Genomic DNA, 16,997 nt, shown 5'->3' with positions numbered 1-16,997 from the left:
TATCGCGTGGTGGGGATCATCCATGTTGCTGCTGGTGCTGGAGATAAGGTTGTAATCCTGAGGCCCTCGGACACGTTTCTCTCTTTTTCTACATGTTTCAGCGCAGCGCCGACTGCCCCGCGTCTTAGGCTGAAGCTCTGCGAGGAAGGAGCGACAGAGGAGCGGCACTCACCGCCGAGTAACTTCACGTTCCCCTCAAATTGAAGGCGAATTTCGGGCCGGGGGGGAGGAGGACTGGTAATCCTGAGGGGGGAAGAAAGACGGCGGTGGGAAATGGCCACTCAGGTGGAGGCTCTCCTGCCTGGCAATCCGCTCGCCCAAGCCGAGGAGCACGGGAAAGTGGCCCAAGTTGAACCCGAGGAAGGGGAGGGTGGCCGGGGCGACGGGGCCAAGCGGCAGACGGGTGTGGACGACCAAGGGAGCAGCTCCGGCGGCGGCCCCGGCCAGGGAGGGTCCCCCGGTGCGGAGGAGCAGACCTCCAAGCAGGCGACGGAGGAGGACAAGGGGGACTGTGACAGCGAGGACAAGCAGACCGAGGAGGGGGTAACAGGCAGCAGGAAGGAGTTTACTGAAGCTCCCCCGCCCAAGGTGAACCCGTGGACTAGGAAAATGAACGCGGTGACCGTGGTCAGCGTGAATGGACAAGCACACCACGGTGCGTACCCTCCCCTACATGTTGCTTTCTTGGCTGTCAGTGTTGTGTCGGTGTCTGTGCGTCCAGGTGTGGTCATCCGGGCGGCTGTCACTGTGGGGCAGGGGATCACATTGTATTTAATGTAGGTAAATAAGAGGTAAGGGGCTGCGTAAACAATCCCTGTCTGTGCTCCCTGCACGCTGGTTATATTTGGAGTGCGTGCACCCCCCACTCCTTCTCCACCTCCTTTTGGTGAAGGCTATTCCTGAAGTTCAGGGTGGCGGTGTGGAGCCACGGGGGGGCTGGCTGCACAGGGGATCACTCACTTTAAAAAGCACTTAAAAACCCTCCACATGGCTCACATGATTCCTTATAACTCAAAGTTAAACCCCTCTGAGTTCTTTGAAACCCTTTGTTGCCAGTAAGGAGATGTCCTGCACCACTATGGACGTGTTGTAGTGCAATGGTTGTTAAGTAGCTGCACTACATCCCACCAGAAAAGCTGAATGCATTCGGAAGCAGAAAGCCTTTCACTGAATTCCAGGGTGGCTGGTTTAACAAGGGATCTACCTTTAAAAAAAAAAAAAAAAAAACACTTACAATGCTCCACATAGCTTTTTATAAAAAAAACAAATGCCCTGTTTTTTTTGTTGCTTTATGCTTTAAAACCCAGGGTTAAATAACAAGATACCTGTTACTAACTGACACTTCTGCTCTGTGTGAGACTCTCAGGGGGAAGTAGGGAATTGTCCTGCACAAATATGGACATGTGTTATGTGAAGATGCTGCACTCGTGTCATCACACCAGATAATGGTTTTGTACTGTGGTCACTGGTTGCATTCCTCTGCTTCTTGAAACGTCTCTCTGCCGTGCATCCCTCCTGCAGTGTCTTTAAACTCTGCAAAGTGGGAGACAACAGGACATCTGGCTTGAAAACAGTCCCCATGTTTAGCATGTGTCCCATCCACCCATCCAGTCAGACCTGACCTCACACACACACTCCCTGTGTTACCAAATGTTTAAGCTGGTCTTTACTGTTGCTAACACGTTTGTTTTCAGGGCGGGTTTCGACACACGCTAATGAGACAACCACCTTATTGTATCAATTAGCTGTAAACACACGATCTTGGCTAGTTGTGTGTGTAGCGGCTAAGCCAGCTAACAATAGCGCACGCACACACTTCCATGGCCTAGTGTTTCGTCCAGCCCTTCGCACACATACACACACACACACACACACACACAGAGATGTTAGCTTAGCTTCCACGCTGCTACATCCAACCCTGTTTAAAACGCACACCGCCCTCTGTACGTCATCCCAACATCGATTCCAGACACTGCAACGCCACCGATCATTAAAACATCACATTGTTAAATCTCTTTTAATGAAAACGAGCTGGTTTGTTGTGGGGCGTCACGTGTTCACTCCACGTGTTCCACTGGTGAAAGGCATGGCCGCTGCTAGCTTGTTAGCATTATGTGCGCCGCATCCGCGTCAACATACAGAGCGGTTCGTCGCCGGGGGTTGTTGTTTGTAGGCCAGTCCGATTGTTTCGTGGGTAGTACGACGGTTGTCACGTCGTGTGGACGTCGGCAGAACAAACCGGGCCCCTGCCTCCCTTGTCCAGCCCATGCTAGCTAAAGTTAGCATGGGGAGCTAGCAGGCAGCGTCATCATGGCTTCTGCATGATCTCACTGATCCCAACGCAGACGATGTAGATGGTTATGTTTTGTAATTAAAATGCACATCGAGGGAGGTGTTTTAAATCAAGGGCTCATCGATCGATTATTAGGAGTGATTATTGGTGAAGCACGTGGAGCCACCCTCCCCCTGCTGCTCTGTCAGTGCATGGTGGCTTCACGTCTCCTGAGCCATGTGTGTGTTTTGTATGTCCTGGACATTGTCAGACTCTGCAGCCTGTCAGCGGTTTGTGCTGCCTTTTTGTTTGCAGGCTGGTTTGTTGACTGTGCTGTGTGGACTTCGGGTAACAGCCTGTACCCTGAATCCGGACCAGTCTGGGTGGATGTGGTCCAAAAGCTGTCACATCAGCAAAGCAAGCCTGGCTGGGGGCCACAGGTTGAGATAACTAAGAATCCAGTGTTTCAATTCAAACACCCAAAATGTACTAGGGAAAAATTATCACAATTGCAAGTTTAAAATGAAACATAACCTTGAACCTCAACGTTTTTTTTTGTTTTTTTACATGGTGGATCATTACCCCCTTATATGGAACCACAGAGCAAACAGCCTCTCTAATGAACATGGTTCAGCCAATGATTTGGGTGAAATGTGAACATTACATCTGAAATTTGTGATAATTTTTCATATCGTTTTCCTTTAAAGTTACTTGAGTCATTCAACATAATGTCTCATGTCTGAAAAATACCCATCGCCATTTTCTAAAGCCCAAATAGCTTGGTTCAAGGAACAGACTCTTTATTTAGTAATCACAAATGAAAAGGAACAAAAACCTAACCTCCTGAAGCTGAATTTAAAGAAACGTTTCTTTCTTGATAATTACTTAAACCATTATTTAATTATCAACACAATTGAAGATTAATTCTATATTGATTACTTAAGCTAATAGTGAGTAATTGATGCAGCTCAGAAAAACTGCTTGACACTGTAATGCGAGTGTAGACTGAGGTGTAGCGACACTCAAATGTTATCAGTGTTTTAAAGTTATATCCTAAAGAGATCAGAGCATTTTCTGTAAAACTCAGTGTAGCGACATCTATTTTTAGATAGAAAGATTCAAGCTCTCCAGCAAAAATTTAAAAAGTTTTCTTTTTGTCAGGTAGGCGGCTCTCTAATCAGTATTGTGTACCCAGCTTGTCCTTGAACAAGATCCCGGACTCCTGCCCTGGATTAAAAAAACAACAGTTGAAAGAAGGAAAGAGCATTTCAACAGTCCAGGCAGCTGGTTTTAGGATCAAAGTGGGATAGTATCGCAAATGTGACCTCGATTTCTGCAAAGAGCTGGAAGTAATCAGTTTGTCTGGCCCCTATTGTTCTTTGAGTAATTACCAATCTGTAAACATGCTGATGAAACCCACGTTCCTTCTGGACCAGTGAAGTATTTATCTATCTATCAGAAACTGAGTCTTCTTCTAATGTCTCTTATTTTGTAGAACCAAAAATTATATTGGTTTTTAATAATAACTGTCTGGGTTTATTGTTAGTGATTTGGCAGTTACTCCTCTGGCTCGTCTGTAAAACGTTCCTGGACACATACTTAAAGGTGCCCTGCAGAGTTTTCATATGAACAAACAGAAGTTCTGTTTACATTCAGCGTTTCTCACCCAGACACTTATTATCCTTGAATCCTCGAGGCTTAACGAACGTGCTAAATAGATATGCTTCCTCGTTTGTCTGATTTCTTATGCAGCGTTTACATCCATGCTTGCTTGGTAGCAGTTTGCCTCTTTGCTGTTGTGGTTGGTTAATAGTTATGTTACTGTTAAGCATCCTCCTATGCATGCATGGTCTGCTTTCAAAAAACATACTCCAGAGTGATGAGAGAGCCCACAGGGCAACTTTAATGTGCGTTTCCACTGGATTTTGTGGGAAAGGATGCTTTAGTTCCTGGTCTTGAGTTGACTCTGCCTTTGTTACTTTGTGCAAAGGGCCGTCTGATTGAACTTTGACTGGGAAAATAGGTTGAGAAAGGGGGTCAACTCTACCCACTGGTTACAGAGGTCATTGATGGTTTAGTGTTTTGATAAGAGAACGTGTGACTTCTCACTTTCTGATTTGTTGTTACATTTGTCCACATTTTTCATGTACCTGACAACATCGCTACTGGCTCAGTTTTCCAGCCATGATATTGCAAAGATTATTCAGAGGGTTTTTTGGGATGCGTGGTGTCCTCACTCTTAAAATAATTATCTTAATCTGTCTTTTGCCTTTTTTCTGTATTTTTTCTGGTGCTTTTTATGTTTTATGGTCACAAATCTTTGCATAGCTGGTTCCAGGCTGAAACCTTTTCAATCTTTTTTAAATGTCAAAGAAAATGAACCGTAAATATGCTTTTTGAACCCTAAATTTTTCTGAAAATGGGCGACAACTGTTAGGCTTCATTGAGACTCATTTTTGTTCCCGGGATCTACAGTATGGTGTCTTCCTGAATATTAAAATTGTCGCAGAACTGACACCAAAAGCAAAGTGGAGCACTCAAACAATTACTGACAGAGGCAAATACAAATGATGTAGTCACAGCCTTAAGTTGTTACGACTTTCTCGGTCATGTGTCTTAATTGGTGCTCATTTAAACTTTTCAGTGGGTTTTAAATATGTATGATACTGAATTTGAATGGTGGGCTCCGTGTTTCTGAGAACAGCTTGAAGTCCTGATTCATAAATGGATTTTGGCCCCTGAGGAAGTAAATGGTGGATTAGTGATAAATGTGAGCAGTTGTGCGGCCGGCCTTCCTCTGAGGGTTCACCATTAAACAAGAGCAAGACTGTGTTTACATAAGTATACCTTCTCTACTTAAAGATTGTCCCAATTTCTTTAACATTTAACAGAATTTCGGGTGCTAATGAGAAGTCACTGGGTAAAACATGACATAAATCAACCAGACTGTCCTGTAAACAAAATTAACTCTAACAAGGCTTTACTGCTGGCAAAATGACGCCATTTTGGCTCAGGTGGTTAGTTTCCTGTCTGCCTGTTGCTTAATGTTGTGGCAAAGTGACTGTAACGAAATGTTCCACCGAAAACTGTAAAGTGCTGGTGTGTTTCTGCAAGTGCTGGTGAGAAGAAGAAGACAGATCTAAGACGCTGTGGTGTTCACAGTAGAAACGGCCAAATAGTTTTAGGCTGAAATATGGTGAAATTAGGACAAGGATCAACTTTACCCCTTTGGTTTCCCGTCAGCATGCCACAAACTTAGCTTAACTATATTTGTCAATATCATCAAAAGTGAAGTGTAATCACACCTCAACATTTAGTTCTTTCCACCATTGTCATCAGTGAGTGTTTGTGCATGTGTGAGCTCCATGGTGCGGCAGCATGTTAGATACATATATCGGCCTCTGGCCTTCGCACGAAGTCTCTGTGAGAAAGATTTTCTTTTTCTACAGGATACATTTTTAAAATGTATTTCTGCTCTACTGTGAGAGTAGAACTGATAATGTCTGGCTTTTATTGACACGATGGTCCGAAGGCTGTTAAACACTGGGGTTGGTCTCCAAGGAACCCCAGCCTCAGCTTGACAGTTGTCAGGATGTCTCAGTTCTTGGCTGTGTATGTTCATCTTCACTTTCAATTGTGAACAATGCAGACTATTCAAGGTCTAAGGATTTGACCAGCAGGTTTGCCAGATGAATAATTGCAGGTTTGGGTGCATACATTAGCATTTCCTTGCCATGTGTCTTACGGCGCGGCAGCTCTAAACAAAGTTGTGATTTCTAAGTACTCTAAGGTGTGTGTTTTCGAGCAGCTTGGAGGTCTTGCTGCAGTCTTTTCTCTATTAGCGCTTCACAGAACCAGTGTTTCCCTGTTTCAAAATGAGCATGGACACCTTCCTTGTCTCCTGCATTTGTCCCTGTCCTGTGAATCTCTTCCTCTTTGCTGTGCAGGAACAAAACCCCACCCTCTGTCACCAGATCCCCTCAAGGGTGTTTGTAGGATATCATGAGGTGTCAGGCCTCGACAAAGGTCGTGAAGCTGGAGGGGATTGCTGATGTGTGAAGAGGTAGAGTGCTCTACTGTTGCAGGACACTCGTCACACTGCTGCAGCTCGGTGTGTGTTAGCTGTGTTGAGGTGGGCCCAGTCTGAGGGGATGTCTTTAGACCTGCAGGTATAATCCAAAGAATCGGCTACGTAGTTTACCCACAGTTTGTGTTTTACACATACACACCGCACCAGGGTGTGGCACAGGCGCGTTCACAACAGCAACAAATCCTCTGCATTTTCAGGTGAGAGGTGGAGCAGTCGGGTGCAGCAGACAGAGACAGGAAGTGACGTATTAACTCCGCTGCGGAGTTCATGTGAATTTCTCGAAGCAACACCACCATTAACTCTCTAGACATCATCGTCTGGGTCTGCCACTTGTATGACATCGCATTTCTCACCAGGATATATTTGTTTTCTTTATCTTCTTTTTTTCATTTTTGCATCTGTCACTTGTTAGAAGTGTCAAACCCCCCCCCCCCCCCCCCCCATAGCTTGTGTTGAATCCAACTCCTCCTGGATTACTACAAACTTTATCTTACGAGACCAGGCAGAGAAAATCCGCAGAATTTGCGGAGACTCACTCGGGCATTTGCGTTCACAAGCTGCAGAGTTCAGTGCACGTCTGAAAGCAGATTTTATGGCCATGGTTTTCTTTTTTAAATTTTCCGTACTCCTGAGCTGTAAACTGTTTTATCAAATTGTATCATTTGTCAATTTAGTTTTTGATTCATCTTTTGGTTGTTTAAACTTGCACAGACGTTGTGTTCATGTTTGGATATCACTTTAGATGAAACGATTGGTTGATAAGTCTTTCAACAAAGTTAAACTGATTAGTAATAGATTATTAATCAAGCCAATATGTAAATAGTTTTGTTTTCAGCCTCTTTTTTTATATATCTTTGTGAATTCATTATTTGAAGGTTTTTGACCGTTGGTCAGAAAAAACTAAACCTGAAGATATTCACTCTCAGGTCAGAACCTCAGCAGATAATCCTGGAGAGGAAATTCTACGCTAAGAAGCCGACTAATGTCTATGCTACTCAATCTACTTTACCACACACACGCGCACACACACATACTCTCAGCTGTTTCTAATTAGCCCTCTACTTAAGTTGTCGAGTCCGAGTTGCTTTATCTGTGTCAGTGTTGTGTCTGGACTTGGCGATAGAGGCAGATCTCTCAGACTCTGCAGCACGGGCGCTCGCTCAGGGTGTGGATTGTCTGCATCAAGGATGTGTCCCCTTCACTGGTGTTTAATAAGTGTGACTATAGCCAAACGCTCAATGCACATATATATATCACATTTAATTTGCATTATGTCCTGTTTCTGCAGCTAACTCTGACTAGTTAGTTATCTTGTCCTTTTTTATATGGGAGGGATATTTAGTTGTCAGATTAAGTTTCAAGGTAAGACACGAGTCATTGCAATTTCAAACCGGCTGTTCCCATAAGAGGATGTTTTTAATGAATGGGAAAAACAAAAAGCTGCAGTGTGAACCTCAGCCATTTTTCTATGAATTTTTTTGCTTCTGTCACACTTTGCTGTGCCAAACATTTTGGCTCTGCTGGAGCCTCACAGCCAAGGATAAAGCAGCCAGTACTGTATGCTTCGCCAGTTTGTCCAGTCGCTTCTGAAACCCCCCTTACGACACGTTAGTGGTTCGACTGGTTGTCCAGTAGTTGTTCAAGAATGCTAGAGTGGGATGGTAATCTGGGTTTGACCTTTTCTCTTTAGCTCTTTTTCACATTAACTTTTCTTGTGTACAACTGAATGCACCACTGTAAATGTCTTGCAGGACAAACTGTCTGCTAATGTACACCCTTATCCCTGAATGTAATGATTAATGCGTCTGCTCCTCTCTTTGCGATGCCTGGCTTTTCACCCAGCCTTCGGGTGTCGACATTTAGAACATGTTTGACCTCTGATGAGGTCAGAAAACACCCTAGTGCTTTTTGAGAATAACCTCTGTGTTGACTTCCGCTGTTATAGTACCGCTAGGGCTGGAGAATAAATAAATAATAAAGTGACAATTATTGTGATAATTATTTTATATTTCATATTACAGATTTTTATTTCGATGTGATATAATTTGTTATCATATGGCCCAGTCCTAATCTCTGCTTGCTAACCATGTTGACCCTGACCCACCTGTGACCCCTGTCAGGTGTGTGTGTGTGTGTGTGTGTGTGTGTGTGTGTGTGTGTGTGTGTGTGTGTGTGTGTGTGTGTGTGTGTGTGTGTGTGTGTGTGTGTGTGTGTGTGTGTGTGTGTGTGTGAAAATATCTGTGGTTCTGCTTTTATTATGTAGCAGCTGCAGGAAATGCAGTGTAGTTTTTCATGTTTGGATGAAGAGCTGGAGTCAAGTGGTTTTTGAGACATGGTCAACAGGGTTGTTTACCGAACCTTTGAATTCAGCACCATGCCAGCAATACCTCAGCTGTCGGAAAATATTTCCAGCCTATTGAACAACATTAGAACAGACATTATGAAATGTGGTACAAATTAATATCCCAGGGAAATGATTTTTGAAGGTGCTTATTGAATTTAAAATCATGAGTCATTGACATCACACAGTTGTCATTATGGTTTACTTTGGAGGAATTTGGAGATAAACAGATGCGTTCAGCGTTAATGCCCATGATGATAAGAGATTTGATGTTGCGTATGGTTGCATGAACTCAGTAAAGCATTCTTGTCGTGTGTGCTGTAACTGTTGCTCAGCAGACGTGGGGAGAAAACCTCCCAGCCCACTGCTGTGTGATCTTTTGACTCCGCAAGAAGTGATGTCACCAGGCTGAGCATGTGACAACGGGGAGAATATTTGACGTGTGGAGCAGGGAGGCAGGCGGTCTGTGGCCTGCACCCCGACTGTCGTTTCCTCCATATTTGGATCTTAAAGGCTTCCCTCGTCTGTCGTCACCCAGCTCTGCTGAGGATGTGAGACTGTCAGGAAGGAAGCAGCTTGTCAATAAAACTGCAGAGCAACCCTTCACATCAGAAGTTATTTGAGATTTTGATTGTGGTAATGTCAGATCATTTAAACGACGGTTTGAAAATGATTATCGCACCTCATATAGACACATTTCCCCCTCAGCTCTCTTCAGTGCCTTTTAAGGAACTTTGTGTGTCCCATGTTGAGCATTTAAAGAAGTCCTGGCAATGTTTATCATTCCTTTTATCGAAAGAGAAATTAAATGCATGTTTATCTAATAAGGGGTTGTTTTTTATTGGACCCTGAGTTCTGTGGATTTTGTTAATCATCATGTGAGGAAGTTGTCAGACTGCTGCTTTTTCCACTACAGTCACAGGGAAATCCCAGAATCCAACGCTTACCTAATTAAGTAAATCTTTCGACCATGATTTGATTTACAATACATGTGGGAGCATGAAGAAAACCCGCTAGACAAAGCCAAAAAAAAGTCCCACCATCTGGTGGAGGACTGGGCCGGTTTCCCAACACCACCACTGTGTTTATCTAAGCCTGCAGAGCCGACGTGGCACAAGGTTTATTTAAAGGTTTCAACAGTGATAAACCCTTCGGGGTTTGGAGCAGGTATCTGCCCTGCTGTGTGCTGTAACACCCATGGGAAATTGAATGTGGACTCCACCTGAGCTGTGAGCTCGTTTGTGAGTTGTGGGAAGATGAGATGGGGCTGTGTGTGTTGGGGGTTGGAGATATCCGAGATAGTATTTATTGGAAAGAGAGAAATTATCTGACAGCATTTAACTAAATTAGGTTTAGAAAATATCCTTCAGTATCCCTTTTTAGATGTTTCGTTTTGATATAAATGTAAAAAAAAAAATGGATAGATGTGTAAGTATCTGATATTGAGCCTCCACAGCGGAGTGAATTGAACTCACTTCGATTGAAGTGTATTATGAGGAAGAGGTAATATTAATGGGAACTGGTAGGGGTTGGGGGCAGATAATGTTAATGGTTGCCTCTGGCTATGACTGCTGACACAGAACGCTATGAAGAAAGACAATGGGGGGAAAAACACGGGAGCAGGAGAGACTGAAAGAGTTGATACTGATGGAAATTACAGAGAGGAGAGGGTTACTATGGACGTAAGTGAGAGGAGTCTCCACAAGACGGGTCAGCAAGACAAGCAAGGCAAGCAGTCCCTGACCAGTCACAGCCAAAAATAGACCACGATACAGAAGTAGAAGTGATATTTCTCATTAGGTCTCAGAACTATTGCAAAGGGAAGTGAACAAAGTTCAGACCAGAGAAGTTGGTGGAGAGTTATCCTTGATACGCTGGTGGTCCTTATCCTCGCATCTAACCTGGTTAGGCCTGAGTCTCAGGTGACTTAAAGAACATTTTCAACTAAACTAATGTTTCTTGCAAGCTAACTTTGTGGGTGTGCTACCCTGACTGTTATCTGAAACATATTCTTCGATGGTCTCTTTTTTTCCCTTATGTTTGCCACTAAATAAATAACCCACTAACATCTGGCTTCACTGCAGTGGGAATGGATCATATCAGCACTCATTCCCGGGTCAAATGACTGCAGTAGAAATGGATTTTTCTATTGCTCTTGATCTGATTGGCAGTGATGGACTCTTGGTTGAACAAACTAATTTTGCAAGACATCAAGGTGAGAGAGAACCGTGGTTTTTTGTGTCCTCGTGATGTCGACCATGATGCTTTTGGAGAAACCCCCCAGAGGCAAACTCCTAACCATGGGGAGAGGCGCATATTTTGTTGCATGTTAACCTGCGTTTATTAAAACCGGTGTAGACCTACTAATGTTGGTGTGAATCTTAAATACTTGGTAAACGAAGCTTTTGCGTGAAGCACTAATTGCAAAAACGATCTTCAGCTAGAATATAGCCGTAGCCAACTTCTCAGTCTTAATTTTGTCCCTTATACTGTACCATACAAAACACATCTCTCCCATAAACAATCTGTAATTGCCTGTTAGCTTTCATCTCATAATTTAGTCGCCATGTGTGGCTGCAGTAGGGTTCTGTCTCAGGAAGCTAGGTTGACCACCAATTGTTGCCTCTTGAATACTGCTACTTACGAAACATAACTAGCTGCTCCGACTCAGGGTTTTTCTTCGCCGAATTGTGGAGGTTGTACTGAGCCCAGGCCGTTGGCAGACACCCACAAAGACATGCACAGCTCCAGCGCCCCCAGCAAAGCGCTCTGCGCCGGGGCACGGCCAAGGGTCCCCGGAAAGCTCCACTGCCCGGGACACAGAGGAAGCCATAAATAGCTCCACTAAGTTTGCTTACAGTGATAATTTCAGTTTAAACTTTTTACCTGCTCTTTCAGTAATTAACTGATCGTGTGTGTGTGTATATTTTTGTGAGAGTCGCTATCTTGAAACCTTCTAATCACTGTCCCTGATATCAATACATTGAAATGGAGAGTTTAGCTCTGTATGAGTCTAGAAAAACCTAACGATGGTGTTTTAGTTTTGAGTTGAACTGTAGATCTGTCTTGGTTCTTGGGGAAATTTATTTTGTAAGTGAGAATGATTAATGTTTTCTCGGTCTTCTTTGATGCTGACTCATTTTGTTCTTAGTCTCTCCTTCGACTCTGGGGCGACTGGTTTGATGAAACTAAATCTACCTGTTAATGCAAATTATCAGTACTTCTCTTGCCCCCTTCTCTTTCTTTACTCATTCCTTCTCTGTGTTCTATCAGGTGTCCATGTAACACACACTGACACATGACGTGTCCTTGAGTTTTGAAGAATACAACACTCGTATCGTCGCTCTTGCAGAATTGAGCACATAATGCCCAGATAACACTCAGCTGCCTTCGCTCGTACCTGTTAAGTTACACAGTTCTCGACGTGCTGTCACACTATTGGCTCTGTTTTGAGCAAAAAATAGCTTGAGCTGTAAATCCCAAAATTAACAGATCTTTAGTTATTCTTGTGTTGTATTGCACCTTAAGTTTTGTGAAAATTTGTTAAATGTATTAAGATACAGATCAGTTACGCAACCTGCTACAGCCACAGTTTGAAGATTTAGATGTGACCAGTCACCCACCTGTGTATTTTGTGGTCTGGGTTGGCAGGAAATACTCTGTCTGAAAAAAATATAATATTGAGGTAGATTTCTGTGGATGCCGAGTACCTGCACATCCTTTTTAAGCATAGTAGCAAATGATATTAGGACTTTTTGCAGTTTTTTCTCAAAAAAACATGGCATTTCAAAAATCTGTGCAAACGTAATAAAACCGCTATAACAGAAAATTGAAATTAAGTTATAGCTAGTGCTGCTTCAAGAAAAACATGTTATAAAATGCGTGTCTTGATTGAATGTGCTGCTGCCTGTGACTGGTTGGGGGACAGTAGCCTATAGTTTGGCAGACGTCCCGGCCCTGGCAGGCGCTCGTCTGACCTTAAACTATCATCTGATATGCAGCGAACACTGAGCAGCCCTGTAAGCAACCGTGAGCGATGTCCTACATGCTCGGATTGGAGGGATCATAGCGCATGGCTCAGCTGATCATGAGCTCGAAAAACATTGTTTGTCATTGAACAACCGTTGATTGTCCACTGGCTGCAGTTCGATGCACCACAAAATGAAATTATCAGTCACATACAGTTTAAGGAGGCACACACTTGTCGGGCCCAATGATTGGCTCAGGGCTGCTGGTGATCTGTGTTAGATTCCCACATGCCTGTTTCAAAAGAACTGTCAACAATTTTAATGATTAACCCACCAAACATCATAACTTTCACAGAAAATCACAATTGGGATACCACCGCGGTGTGGTGCAGACCGGTCATGTTCAATTCCACACATTTACCTTGACATTTTAGGAACTGAGTTTCATGTTTATCTCAATCCTAAAAAAAAATTATGTATCCTTCCGTCAGGACCAAATTAGTGAAACAAATCCCTGAAAGAAAGTGTCACTGTTTAGTTCACATGAGTAGAGCAGTAAGACAACCTGTTTCTGGCCAGTGAATCCCTGTTAAGCCCTGGTATTAAGAGATGCTACAATCTCAAATGGACATCTGTGTTCAGGTGTCGATGCATCCAAGATGTGCTGAGGATACATCTTGAGAGACACGATCACTCAGAGCACATCCATTAGGGGTCTGGGCCGAACATGTTAAGACATAGACACAGTTTCTATCTGTAGGGAAAAAAACTTATAATATCTATTGAAATGATCTGGGAAAAGAGGGCGAGAGAGTTGTAGTATTTAATTACTTTGCTGCAAATATCTGATGGTTGCACCACAGCCTGGTTACCTGGGGTATGTTCTGGCCTGTAAAACATGCTCTGTCATGCACTGTAGGTAGCAGCATGAGTTTGGAAACCTTCCGTAGACTTTTAACACCTTGCGCTCAAACTAAGCAGATAACGGGGGATAAATACTCGTGGAATTCATGTTGAATCCATGACGTGAATCTAGCACAAAGCTGTTGCATCATTCGAACTTTCTACATGAGACACTTGTGCTGAGCTCAAGATTTTTTACAACTGTTTGAGGAGCGTTTACCAGAGAAGTTTTTGGTTTATAAGGCCTGGTTACACAAGAAAGTGGCACAACTGTGCAGCCAAGCAAATGATTTGGGTCTCCAAACTAGGTGGCTACTTGTAAGGCTATTTGTTTAGATGCAGTTATAAGCTAGCCAGTCAGATATGAAAACTGTTGAGTATTTAGATACCAAGCAGGTTAGTGTTGGCATTTATCTAGAGTTGTGTCTCTGGCCACCTGATGGATGTAAGTCCAAGCTGCTGGATCAGGTGATTATTGTTTGCAAGTTCATGAGCGACCACTTTCATATTCATTCATCTTGCTTTGCAGTCATTAGTTATTAGTCAGCCAGTCACCACATAAATAAACATGAGTTGTGCAGCAAAGCTTATTAACAGCATCCAACCGGCTTTTCATCCTTCCTCGTCAATGCAGTGGATGCTAAGAGGGCTTGATATTGTAGTCTGAAGTTTGGCCGCAGGTTACAAGTGTAGATGTCCTTGAGCTCTAACTCAGGCTCAGCCCCCCCGCTCATCCAAATATATGGTTTGGAGTGGTGCTGGCCACGATGGCCCCATGCAACCAATGGGTGACATCACTAATTGCAGCGATTCCATTACAATTGATTCATTGGGTTGTGACCATGCATTTTCGATTTCGAGAAAATTTGACCAATACCTAGACTTATCAGTTCCCAGTAGTCTACTACATTGTTACATGAGTTATCAGTTCTCAACTGTCCAAAAACAAGTTATATGAAGGTCACTCATTTAGTGTTTAGCTTGAAATTAAATTGAGTAGTGGTGAGATACTTTGTGCCGTTATTGATCTTTGGGATTGATTGCGTTAACTGCACCACGATGTGCTGAGTAATGGTCAATAGCTTTATGTTCACTTCACCAGGTTTTAGGAGTGACTGAAACAATGTGTCTTACAAATGCAGCTTATCTTAATCTAGGTGTTGAAATGGTTGCACAAGAAGTGGTATTTGGATTCTATCAGCCACTAGAAGAAATTCCTTGTTTTGCTTGAGTGTTGCTGCTCATAAACACTGCTGGAGACTAGATCCACAATCTAAAGATGTAGCCTTGAATATGATCCTCGACCGAGAAAGTCTTGAATTTTGGTCAATGTGAAGTTTTGATGCTTCCTCTCATTCCCGTCTGTCATTAGTAATTTTTGGCTGAGTGGCAGGTTGATGTGACGCCAGCAGCTCTGATTAAGATCAGCAGCATTGAAGCAACATTATGCCGGCCTGAGTGTGAGATAGTGGGTTAGCGACTGGAGAGTGCTGCAGGGTTTAAGAAGCTTGTATTTAAAATCTATGCAGGTTAAGAAGTTAAGCTGCCGACGTCACAAAGCAACAATTGAGTGTTGAATTAGTTCACATGGTCTTTTTATCCCCCTGAAATAGAATGTGGGGGCTACAATGATCAAGATGTCGGTCATTACCACTCTAATCATTTAGCTTCCGGGGCAGAATTCATTGGAATTCCTTCATGGAACTTTTTATGAGGTATTGAAGTGTTACCTTTTGATATTTTTTAGTTTCATGTGATTAAGTATTCTAACATCGGGTAACTGCAATAGCACCAAATGATCTGCTCTTGTAATTTTATGGCTGTCGAGGAATACATAGTCTCCTAATGACTCTTTTGTATTGAACCAAAAACATCGGCCTCTGAACAAGATAATGGAACGTGTAAACAAATGTTGGTTGACCCTAAGGCATAATCAAAATAAAATTTTGAAACTTTTTGGGGATTTTCTTTCCTGAAATGGATGATGCTCTAATGATACTCTAACAATTCCACAGTTGTTTTAATGTCCTCCTCTTATTCAGACATGGTCAACGCTGTTTGAGCTGCAGCTGAGGGGGAAAATGAGACTTTATATCCAGTTACATTTCACAGTGTTTTGTGCTCATTCTTTTGTATTTGGACTGATACAGATGCCCCACTTATTGCACTATTGGTCGATTTTTATCTCCTCGATACTTTACACTGTGCAGCCTTGAACACGAGTTTTTGGATTTCTGCTGACAAAATTCCTGCACACATGACTGTAAAACTGTTGAGCAAAGGGCAGAGTTGTTGGTGTCGGGAAGTTTGAGTCAAATCATACTATTTCTCAAATTAAATTCATAGATTTAAAACTAAACAAATTTAAAGAAATTGTAGAATGGGATGTCAGTAAAGAGTTAATACGTTCCATCCTGAGATGGAAGGTCTGGTATAAAGTACTTCTAAATTGGAGCTGATTGTGAGCACAGATCTATATGATGCTGTTCAGGAGACAGTTTGGTGTCTTGATGTGTTTTGACTCCATTGTGTGTTTAATGTTGAACATCTCCATCCATTTGATTCTGTAACAGTGCTTCTTTCTGCCTTACAGCGTAGTTGTACAGTCATGCACTCTGAAAATATGACGTGTGGTTGCCTCAAGGATTGTTAGACTGTAAAACCACTTTCAGACATGCACTGAACCTCTGACATTTTTCTGAAATTGTCCGGCTGTACACGAGAACACCAATATCTGAATCATATATTCTGGCATCCCCATGTAAAGTGTCCAGAGGATACCGGGTGAGTTGGCGTTTTGATGATGTTTCTAACAACATAACAAAATTACCAAAATTACCCAAATCTCAGGATATAAAAAAAGGTGTCAAACACTTAGAAGATGCAGAGGAAAATGCCAGCTTAGGAAGACTCGATTCGGGAGCTTTTGGAGATGGAGGCCGCGGCCGTCACAGACATGTGATTTTTTTTTTTTTTTTTTTTTTTTTTTTTTTTTTTGAAGCGGAATGTATGTCATGTCCTGCCTCCTACATACTCAACTCAGGCACCACCCCTTGTCTTAATGCTCTCGACATTCTCCTGTTATAATAATCTCCTTCTCTGGTTCCTGTGCACATCACTGGACCTTCAACAGGCCTGAAAAAGAAAAGGGTGATTTTTCGGTCTATAAAAAGTTCCCGATCTGCTAAAAAGTTTGAGAGGAACCGTGCAAGTTCCCCATACATATGACTATTCTTCTTATGTTGCTCCATAACTAATTTTGCTTGACATCTGCTGTGACTTTGATAACCTTGCGTATTCTGCATATTTGGCTTCCTCCACAGTTTGTATAAACTCTTGGTCAGTAGTGGCTCCGCAGCTCAGACAAGATATTTGTGCTCACTTTTATTCTCTGCCAGGCAGTTGCAGCATCATTACCCAGCC

At 42.9% G+C, this 16,997-nt stretch overlaps 1 protein-coding gene across 2 annotated transcripts in view; it reads left to right on the top strand.

The window, feature by feature from the left end:
• larp1 (La ribonucleoprotein 1, translational regulator) overlaps window positions 1-16,997 on the top strand; it is a 45,265-nt gene continuing 28,268 nt past the window's right edge. For both annotated transcript variants that reach the window (XM_053441386.1, XM_053441385.1), the window contains exon 1: window positions 1-655. In XM_053441386.1, the coding sequence (XP_053297361.1) occupies window positions 274-655 (382 nt within the window). In that variant the 5' untranslated portion in view covers window positions 1-273. The remainder of the gene's footprint in view (window positions 656-16,997) is intronic.

The sequence above is a fragment of the Pleuronectes platessa genome, chromosome 15, assembly GCF_947347685.1.
Source record: "Pleuronectes platessa chromosome 15, fPlePla1.1, whole genome shotgun sequence".
Classification (NCBI taxonomy): Eukaryota; Metazoa; Chordata; class Actinopteri; order Pleuronectiformes; family Pleuronectidae; genus Pleuronectes; species Pleuronectes platessa.
This window is presented reverse-complemented; position numbering and strand designations above follow the sequence as displayed.